General features: G+C 39.2%; 2 protein-coding genes across 4 annotated transcripts; both read right to left on the reverse strand.

Annotated features, from left to right (window-relative positions):
- Nucleotides 1-1,456: 1,456 nt before the first annotated feature.
- LOC113021417 (CKLF-like MARVEL transmembrane domain containing 3) lies at nucleotides 1,457-8,703 on the reverse strand. The gene is made up of 5 exons (XM_026166069.1): nucleotides 8,339-8,703; nucleotides 4,595-4,750; nucleotides 4,370-4,465; nucleotides 4,169-4,286; nucleotides 1,457-2,567 (listed from the first exon to the last, which is right to left on the reverse strand). Exons 1-5 carry the CDS (start codon nucleotides 8,453-8,455, stop codon nucleotides 2,539-2,541), a joined length of 516 nt encoding a protein of 171 aa, XP_026021854.1. The 5' UTR covers nucleotides 8,456-8,703; the 3' UTR covers nucleotides 1,457-2,538.
- Nucleotides 8,704-8,739: 36 nt separating this feature from the next.
- Nucleotides 8,740-10,526, reverse strand: LOC113021422 (chemokine-like factor). Of its 3 annotated transcripts, none has more exons than XM_026166099.1 (5): nucleotides 10,438-10,526; nucleotides 10,155-10,251; nucleotides 9,549-9,704; nucleotides 9,342-9,437; nucleotides 8,740-9,070 (listed from the first exon to the last, which is right to left on the reverse strand). In XM_026166099.1, the coding sequence occupies exons 2-5, from the start codon at nucleotides 10,233-10,235 to the stop codon at nucleotides 8,969-8,971; spliced, it is 435 nt and encodes a 144-aa protein (XP_026021884.1). In that variant the 5' UTR covers nucleotides 10,236-10,251; nucleotides 10,438-10,526; the 3' UTR covers nucleotides 8,740-8,968. The 3 variants fall into 3 exon arrangements, with proteins under 3 accessions (XP_026021884.1, XP_026021875.1, XP_026021865.1); XM_026166090.1 differs by having other exon boundaries at nucleotides 10,155-10,302; nucleotides 10,438-10,525; XM_026166080.1 differs by lacking the exon at nucleotides 10,438-10,526 and having other exon boundaries at nucleotides 10,155-10,319.
- Nucleotides 10,527-10,705: the final 179 nt, after the last annotated feature.

Here is a 10,705-nt window from a genome sequence, read left to right on the forward strand (position 1 = left end):
CCGATCCAACCCACATAAGATCAAAGTGAACTCTATGTGGCCCACAATATAAAATGAGTTTGACATTCTTGCTTTTCACAGGGTATAAACGATCTATAACATCATTGCAGACGGGTTCATGGAAATCTTAGCTCTTATTTTGCATAGACCTGCAAGGTCTTTTTCTCATTTTGTTCATTTATTTCCACTCAACTTTAAAACATGAAGCTACAGCTGTAACAGATCCATAAAATTTACCGCACTGAAAAATGCGGGAAATGCCATGGTGGCCAATTCCCAGTCATTTGTTTTTAATTCAGTGCTGCTGTAGGACTCGTGTAGATTTCATTAACAGTCACTGTGGCGTTCTAGTGCATCTAATTTGTCAGTAGTGGCAGTGGATGGAGAGAAATCATACATCACACATGCAAATAAAAAAAACACATACAATGATTTATATAGCAGATATTTAGAATTTCTCAAAGTAATACTGCATTAAATGGTTTTAATAAACTGCACACACATATGCACATATGAAGAAATAGCACACAAACAACAAAAGAGCAGGAAGTCGACAAAGTGTGTTACCTTAGTAAGTGTGTCAAAGTAGCATGATTTCTAATGTCTTCAAGCACATCACAGAAACTCATATGAGGAAATAAACATAAGATAAACAAAGGTTATCCTCAGATTGTAAAATAGGCTTTTATAAATCTACCACAGTTGGACAGAGGTTGTAACCAGCCAACCATTCTCTTCTTGTAATATAGGCTACAAAATTTTTTATAACTTTGTTTCCTAAAATGTCAAAACACTGTGAAAAATGCGAATCAAATTAGAATGAAACTGATTTTAGCTCATTCAAACTCTGAAAAGGAGGAGACACAAACCTTTTGGGGTTACAACAAGAAAAAAACAAAAAGAGACCTACCAAATCAAGCATGCGTTGCTACGTGCTCTGGTAACCACTCTTAAATAAGGCACGAGCCAAAATTAGCTTTATTTAATTTAGACTTTTAATTTAAAAACAACTTTTGTTTTTTTTACATGAGCTCATTTTGAGTTTGATGCCAGTAAAATGTTACAAAGCTGTCATTACAGGGGCAACAATAGACGGCAAAATGTTGTAAATTTGTGCAATCCAGAAAGAAATTTGGTGCTCAACACATTAGGTTAATTAGTAACATGATATGAAAAGAGCATCCCAGAGAAACTGAGTCTTTCAGAAGTAAAGTTAGGAAGGGGTTCACCTGATCCAGAGAAATCTGGACAAGGCTGGAAACCTGTACCGAATGTTTGTGATCCTTAGTTCTATAATGGAAATCGATACATGGGCTTTGGGTAGACACTAATAATCAAAAATTTAGCACACAAAGCAAGAAAAAAACATTCAAACAAGCGGCAAAAAATGTTTCTGTCAGTCTACAACTGTAGCTGCCTCCACCAGTGTGAGAGTGAATGAATAGTGGAATTGTAAAGCGCTTTGGGTGCCTTGAAAAGCGCTATATAAATGCAATCCATTATTAAAAGACTTTGGTTGGTGAACTGGCCTGCTTGTAAACCAGATCTGACATCTATTAAAAACATTTGGAGCACTAGAAAACAAAAATACAACAAAGGAGTTGTTAAGCTTCTGAAAGTAACAAAGGGAAAGCAATTTATCTCCAAAAGCATAGCAAGTTGACTCCTTAGGTCCCTTTTAACAGACTACAGAGCAGATGCAACGCAGCTGAGTTGTAAACACGCCCCCTTTACAGTTTTTTTAGGAAAAGCTTTGCTGTAATCAATCTCTAAATGAGCCTACTGCTTTCAAGTAAATAAGAAGAATTCTGAAAGCAGCATCTGATGCTTAAAATTAAATATAGGGTTTAAATGATTTGTATATCTTTGCATTTTACACAGTGTGCAAACTTTATAGGAAACAGGGTTATAAACATGCTGTCAATTTAATAAAGGATAATTAAGCAGGCCTCCTGGTCTGAATTCCTGTTACAGCATCATTACATTATTAGTACATTGGTAAACATTTATTCAATAAGGCATTTTGCAGTGTTCTAGTGTGCAAACATGTAAACAGGGCTAGAGCATTTTCCCCTGATTTAGACATAATGCATGCACATTTTGATGTTAATAACTGCTTCTCCATAACATGAGCAGAAACAGTTTCACAGCTTCAGGAAAGTGTTGGAGTGATAGTAGCTCTTACATTTGTGGAAAATGATCTAAGACACTGGAAGTAAACTTGAACATGAAAAAAGAAAAGAACATGTTTTATAAACTTTGTGTAACAACCAATAAAACAGAAGGCTGGCGTGTTTGATGCATCAGTTTAAAAAGTATTTTTTCTAATGTGTGAATTGCACTAAAACCTTCTTTGTTTGTGTTCGGCGACCTGAAACTGACCAACAATGAGTCTGACCTTGATACACAGTGTCCTTCTGTAACTCTATTGCACAAAACCAGGCAGGTGTTTGCAAATATCTGCTCGGCAGTGTTGATTTTTACTACAAAGGTTGAGACTGCATGATCACACATCTTCTGCCAAAGATCCCCACAGTTTCAGTCTGAGTCAGAGTCTGAAAATTCATCTACAAAACAAAAAAAGAGAAGAAAACTCTGCGTCAGACGGAGTATCACTTCTCTGGGTGCACTTTCTGTGGACGAGCTACATCAATAAGGAAGAAAATAACAAGCGCACAAAACGTGGTGCACTTGGAGAAAGGCATTTTTTATCTTTTGAACATAGAGAACTGTCTAAGGGTGCCAGTTTTGTTTTCATTAACAGAGTGCACGCTTTAAGGAATGAAATGAAACTTTTTTGTTGAAAGGGTTGGTTCATGCTTTGCACAAAATGCTTTGCACAGTGGGATCAGACATCAAAGTGAAGTTTATAAATGATCCATCTCTGAATGTGTGCTGCCACCTCAGTGTGGAAACAAAATACTTCAGTTATGGCACTGAAAGCATGCAATTAAAAACATGTTTACCTGAACAGTTTACAGGTCCAGGTGTGTCATTCAATTCAATTCAGTTTTATTTATTTAGTGGCAAATCGCAATAATAATCACTCCAAGGCACATACTCTCACTGGCCACTTTATTAGGTACACCTGTTCAATCACATGGGGGCAGCCCGCTGTCAAGGTGATCTGCTAACCTTCACAGTGAGGTGGAAGTTGATTTAAGTGACTCTGAATGTGCTATGGTTGTTGGTATTTATTTAGATCATCCCTAGGTTTCACAGAAAATTGTTCAAAAAAAGAGAAAATATCCTTTGGCTGAAAATGCCTTGTTGATGCCAAAGGTCAGGCGACCACACTGGGTATCACTCCTGTCAGCTAAGAACTGGAAACTGATGCTACAGTTGACACCAGACCACCAAAATTGTACAATATAAGATTAGAGAAATGCTGGCTGGTCTGATAAGTCTCTACACAACATGAAAGCATGGACTCATCCTGCCTGGAATCAACGATTTAGGCTGGTGCTGGATCTGTAATGGTGAGGGAGATATTTTCTTGGCACAATTAGCAGCAAGTTCATTATAGTTTACTAAAACTAAACTAAAAACTAAAACTAGATGTGAAAAAATGAAAAATCAAAGTTTTTGTTTTAGCTTAGTTTACTTTAGTTTAGTTTAGTTTAGTTTAGTTTAGTTTAGTTAAAAACTTCATAACGACTTGGCTGATGAGGCGATGATGGATATGTTCACTGAGATTCAGGTTGTCTACAAGACTGTGAGTCAACTGCTTTCAAACCGTTAAGTGTTTTCATTATTTTATAACAATAAAAGCTAAACTGAAACAAGAAGTTCAACTCTGGAAAGTAACTGGATTGAGACTGGATTGAGACAAGCAAAAAGTCAAAATGAAATGAAATAAAGACTAACTAGAAAATGTAACTATAATAACTCTGCTTGGAATTACAAATATTATCAAGTATTATTGCTGATCATTTCCATCCCTTTATAACTACAGTGTCCATCATCTGATGGATGCTTCAAGCATTTGCCACAAAGAAGAAAGAAGAGGGTCCAAAACACAACTACCAAGGTGTAACTAATAAAGTGACCAGTGAATGGACCTGTACTCAGAGCCTGCATAAAAACTAATTTTATTTTTACCTTTTTCTCTCCTATTATGAAACTACATTAAACATGTACTTATATGTACATGAGGTGACTTTGTTACCTTGCTGTCTTGACGGTTCCTCGTTGGACTCCCCTCCTTGCTTCAAGAAACTGGCCAGCTCATTAAAAATGAAATAAAAATCTACGGCAAAAACAATGGTGGCGATGAACCCAAATATCTGCAAAAAGAGGCAAATACAATGTGAATACAATGCCAAATGTATTCAGTTATGGACTATGCTGATGATGATGACAGCGTTACCCCAGCAGCCTTTGAGGAACCGTCTGAGTATCTGGACACTGCCATTATTGAGATGATGAAAAAGATAATGGAGGCAGTCACGCATCTAATGAAATCCTTTGAGAGAAAAACACCGGAGCTGATTCAGAGACACAATCAAACACTACACGACTAATTTCTTCATTTAGCGCCGCAAGATCATGCGGGGCAAAGTTTCAAGGTTCTTTCTGAAACAGCTGCTCTCACCGTTAGAGGCCAGCAGAAACCTTTAAACCTCTCGTTGAATTTGGTGGAGTAACCAAACAGCAAGAAGAGAGAAGCCAGGAATGCCAGCAGGGGGACGGTCACAAATGCTGCTGCCGAGGATCCAGCGAAGCACACGAATGATATAAAGGACAGACCCTAAAAAGAGCAAGACAAAACAAAGAGAAATAGAAAATAAGACAACTCTTTGGCATTTGAAATAAAAAGTTTAAGACGCCAGATGGTGTGGAGTTATTTCCAAGTAGGATTCTCCAAGTCAGATCTAAATAATGAACTGTAGCAGTGCCCCGAAGCTGTTAGTCTGTGTGAATTACAGCTTCAGGCCCACTTCCTGTAAGGAGATACAGCTGTTAAAAGCTATTCACACAGGCTTCTACTCCGTCACCCTTCTCTGTATGCCTCCCACATGTATGCTTGTGCAAACATCCACAAAACAAACGCAGCTAAAATAAAGGAAAATGTTTTATTGGTTTTTATTAATCATAAAGACGAGACGGCCGAGCCCGCCTTGTCTTTGAAGCTCCCCACAGGAAGAGCTGGACACACCACATCAGCACAAATGAAGGCGAGCCCAGACGCTGTAATCTCAAACAGCCACGGCCATCTTGTCTTTGTCTCAGTCAGTTTTCCCACACTAGCCTGATCGTAGGAACTCTAAACCCAAACTCCTGCAGCTATAAAAATGCTGCTACCGAGCGATGTAAAACTTTCCTGTAAGGCAACACTTAACAGTAAAGTTTTGAATATATTCTGTTACAGTGTGGCTGGACTCGTGTCAGTAAAAAAGAAAAAAATTATTGTTTCGATTATAATTATGTAAAACTAATTAAAAAGAAACGTTACAGTTAAATTAAAAAGAATCACTGGGAAAAAGACACTGATTAATAGATTATCAATTAACAAATCTTTTCCAACCTATACTGGCCAGTTTCATTCTAAACACTGACAACATCCAAGAAGAAAAATTATTCAAATATGCCATGAGATATTTATGGAAGACATTTATTTCCTGTGAGTGTGAATCTGTAACCTCTCAAAAACATCCATCATGCATTACGTACCGAGCTGAGAAGCCGCACAATCTTTAGGTGGCACGCTTTGCCTCAACATGTGCCTCTTATTAACAGCTTGTTTGCATTTTGGAAACATGTCAAACACTACACAGTCCTGTCTTTTACTGCACATTAAATGTAGACCCTGTGGTTACACAGAAAGACACAGTGGTCTGACACACTATGTACGGTATTGCATGCTCAGCAGATGCATATATGAGCCTGCCTGATATGTCCAAGCAGCGCAACAGTGGTATTATGGTATGATCTATTTTCTTTAGAAGCCTCGTGTGTAACATTTGAGTTCAGCGACTGTGGACTTGTGTCGTATTATTTGAAATCTTTTTAATCAGAAAGACAATCGCACACAGATGTGTGAGTTCATTCAAAGGTTTCCCAACTACTGCAAGGACGTTTAGCTTACACAGCAACTTAAAGCAAATGAATTTAGCTTCATACCTCGTATCATACCTTTACCACTGAGATAAAAACGTAACATTTGAAAAGGCCACCCTTCATTCAGACTTGGCCCTCATTTTTATACCGGTGGATTATTGTTTGTGGTGCTGAGGTGAAGGAGAAAACATTTTTAACTGTTTGGCATTTAAACAGTTGCTTCAAAAATCAAATAAGCAAAGAGTTGGAAAGTATAAGAAACAGATTTTAAAATCTTGAAAATCCTGCAAAGCATACCACTCACATACAGCGAGATGCACTGACATGCTTCACTTGTGAAAAGTTTAGGAATGGACTCACTGAACAGAAGTGCTGCATAGTATATCACAAATCTCCTAAAATAAGCCTAAACCAGGCGTGGTATCTCACCTACAGTCCAAGTAGGACACACTTCTGACTTCTACTGTTGACAAAAGTCTTGTGTTGCCCTTGATTTCTTTATATTTTGCTAGCAAAATGTGATTTAGATGGAAATACAGTATGTAAGGCAAAAACAGTTTGTGCAGTTCGAACAAGCCTGAAGGTTAATATTTGATATGGCCACCTTTACTCTAAGAACAGGCTGAACTCTCTTAGGCAAGCTTTCTTGTCATTTCTTTAAGTCTTTGGATGTTGGCTGGCTTTTTTTCTGTTCTCTGTCAAGATGATCCCACACGGCTTCAAAAATGTCGAGATCAAGGCTCTGCGAGGCCAATCCAGGACTGATAGTGTCTCATTGTCTGTTTTTCTATCCAGGTATGATTTTACTGCACTGTGTTTTGGGGTGATCGTCATGCTGAACAATGAAGGTGTTGCCAGTCACATGCTTTGCAGATGGTGGATCAAAATCTAATGGTACTTTTCTCTCTTCATAATTCCACCAATTTGGTCAGGTTCTCCAACATCAGCCCCAAACCATGACAGAGCCTCCACTTTGTTTCACAGACACTCACTGTTGTACCTCTCTCCTCCCCACTTCCATTTAAACAACCAAAAATATCAAGTTTGGTATTAACACTACATCAGACCTGTTGCCACTGATTTTCAGTCCACCTCTTGCATGATTTGGCATACCTCACTCTTTTCATTTGTCCACCACTTGTCCAGTTTTCTGAGATTTTTTTTAAGGACACACTGCACATCATGCTGAGATATGCCAAGCTTTCAGCCAATAGTTCTGTGAGAATCACCTTGTTTGTGCAAAAATTTAATTTTATCTCTATCAAGCTGTCTTATCGTTGGCATTATTAAAGATTCGACCACAGAAATCGAAACAATGTATTTTTGCGACAGGCTGCTAATAACAAAGAGGCTAAAGATACAACTGTTTCTTGGCTGAGTATTATGTGGTTTAAGTAAAATAAATTATCTGAAAATGTTTAACTACTGGGGCTGTCCAAAGAAAAACTTTTAACAAGCCTGGCACTACTGGTCACAACAAATTCTGGCTCCTTCAAGAATATAGGAAATATAAAGATATTAGGGTTGGCTAAAGACTTTTGCACACTACTATCTGGGTCTTGTTTAACGTGGGTTACAGGCCATTCCACGCTGTGAAGCAGCAGTAAAGAGACTGCGCTTTGTGTGGGAGTGTAGAGCTGTGCTCCAGGCGACATACAGAAAAGGATGTGACTGCGGGGAAGATAACTGCTCACTCACAGCCCAGCATGAGCCGAATGTCACATGACACAGTTTGAGGGTTTGCAGCGAGAAGACCCTTCCCACAAATAACTCGCGATGCTGGTAATCTCACACTAACACCATGGCGCAAGTTTTTTTTCAGTATTTGGTTTGTTGAAATCGACAATAAAAACCCAAGTTCTTCTCAATATATTTGAACTTGAAATGAATTGTGCACAAAAGAGAGCCTGGAATTACACCGTGGTTTACTTGGATCATTGACAGCGTGGACAACAGTGGTTACCTCAGGCTTTTCACCGCGTGTCCATCCAAACCAGTACGATCCAGTATAAAGTCAGTCAGAGTTTCCTAAGCTTGTCTCACGGCTGCTTTAAACTTACTGTTCTTTCCGTTTCTAAAGGAGACCTAACGGAAACCGAGTGAACCTAAAATGACAGTTAACCAAGCTTTTAAAGTTATTTCTGAATGTGCGCTGAAATCAACACAGTGCAGTGTCTGCAAAAACTGCCAGAAACTACCCACAACTCTGCGCCTTTGGTGAAACAACGGTCCACTGGCGCTCAGATTTGCTGGCCTGGCTCATCGGGTCATTTCTTACCACTTCAGCAATAAGCAGCATTCCTTTCCTGGATGTGACGAACTCTTTGCTGGGAAGAATGGACTTCAGGACAGCCTGGGGCGGCCGGTTCGAGCTGGGAGCCTCGATGTCCCCCATTGTTATGAAAAGAAAAACTCTCCTCGAGCTCCGGGCTGCTCAAACTACAAGTACTGCAGCGATTTTAGTGCAAAATAAACACACACACACACACACACACACACACACACTCAAATGAGATATGAGGAGGCGTGAGGCTTCTCTGAGGTGGAAGCGGAAACAATGACAAGCTCGGAAATGCAGCGCGAGCGCCAGAAAAAAAGAAGTGCAACATCTGCTTTCTCCAGATGTGAAATGCGATGCCCCCAGCTGCACACAACGGCGGAAATATACAACTCATGATGTCACAAAGAAAAAAATCTTTATTGATATTTTTTTTCTCTTTCCCTTTACAATTTAGAAATCTTAAACAGCCACACCATGCTTAGTTACAGAATCAAATATGCCTGTGAATAAACTAACAAACACTTCTACAGCTAAACCTTTAAACTACGCACAGAATGCAAAAGCAGTTAGCGGGTTGGGGTCATTCATGCGCACACGTTGTCGTTAGTTTGCTGCAGTTCGTCTGTTTTATGTATTCTGCGTTTCAGTCCTCGGCCTGTTGAATGTGATGATACTGAACAGAATGTAGCTCTCAGCGCACAGCAGCACAGCTAAGAGGAAACACATGATCTGCAAAAAGAGGGTACATCTCAGCATACATCCATTGCATTCCACATGTGTGTGTTCGTGTGTATGTAGGCTACTCATATTGGGAGTGTTTTTACGTTTTTTACACAGTCAAACTTTAAGGACTCGCCTCTCTTTGAGAAACAAGAAAACAAGTCATTCAGGGGTAAAGGCTTGTTTAAACTTAGAGTAGTGCTCCAGAAGTGAATCTATGCCAATGCATGAAGGTTTAATGTTACTGAGCATACTGTATATACACTTAAATACATCTCACCCCTCCAATCAGCATGCCTGTGTTAATGTAAGAAGTCATAGCCATCAAGCTCAAGGTGATGAAGTAAACGCTTGCAAAGACTGAATTCAATACATCCTGAAGAAGGAGAACAAAAAGAAAAGAACAAGAGCTTGAACATGCAACAGGCAGTCACACTTTTTTTTTCACTCTCTCTCACTATGTCCAAAGTTGTAACACATCACTTACAACTAGAGGCCAAAAGAAGAAGGTCAGCCTCTTGTTGAGTTTGAGCAGGTAGAGCACCAGCAGAAGCGAGGTGATGAAAAACTCCAACGCTGTGGCTGCGATGTACTTGGGTGTCGAGGCTACAGCAAAACACACAAAAGCCACAAACAGAGTCACCTACAGCAGAGAGGGGGAGATTGCAAAGAGAAACTGTCACTGAGATAACAGAGCCAAGAAAAAAACACTGTGATGTTTGATAACAGCTTATTTTAAAACTGCATTGTGTACTGTGAGGTCTCCTTCCTTCTCGTCTACTGGTTGCTTCGCAATTTTTTTTTTTTGCAACGTGTTGCACCTCTCAGTTTAGAGAGAAAAACAGGAACTGTCATTTTGAGAAGCTTTCCTCATGACATTTAAAAAGATTAAACAGGTCATGATCCACTTCAGCAACAGCCTTTAAATCACATACTAACATTTACCAGCATATAGCATTGTGAAGCTATTGCGCCATGTTCTGTTTCTGTTCCCCCTTTTTAACAGGCACAAGGCAGCGAAACGGCATGTATCAGCTGTTTTACACCACATTACGCCAAATGTCCAAAGTTAGGATATAAGCAAATATCTCACCATCTCTGTCACCTTCACAATCCCCCTCCTGGATTTGAGAAAAGCAGTGTCCACTTCCATTGCTGTCTGTTTTGTTGTCATTCTACAGCATGATGATCTGATTTCAACAGAGAACTCGCTCAGTCTGTTTCCTGAAACATGCAATTTCCTTTGATAGAAATAGAAAATGACTGATCACAAGAATAGACACTGTATTTTCACACTTACTGCTACTTATAACTGCTCAGGGGGAAAAAACACAAGTAAAAATGAGCTCTGGCTCCAACAGAAACCTTACACTTACCTTACACTGTGGGTAACACATCATATTTGCTTTTAGGATGGATAAGATTATAATTAACATCTTCATCAACTTCAGTAAATGTTGAACATCAACAGGAAATAACTGAAGATTTCTGTTTCAGCAGTTAAATGCAGAGTCAAACCATGACCTAATAAGCCTACACCCTGACTACTCTGATACTCATACTTGGACTATGGTTGTGCTACCAGTTGGCTAATCCATTTTAAAAAGCTATGTCTTCCTCTTATTTATTCTCAGCCAGATTGGT

Source organism: Astatotilapia calliptera, chromosome 1 (assembly GCF_900246225.1).
Source record: "Astatotilapia calliptera chromosome 1, fAstCal1.2, whole genome shotgun sequence".
NCBI classification, from domain to species: domain Eukaryota; kingdom Metazoa; phylum Chordata; class Actinopteri; order Cichliformes; family Cichlidae; genus Astatotilapia; species Astatotilapia calliptera.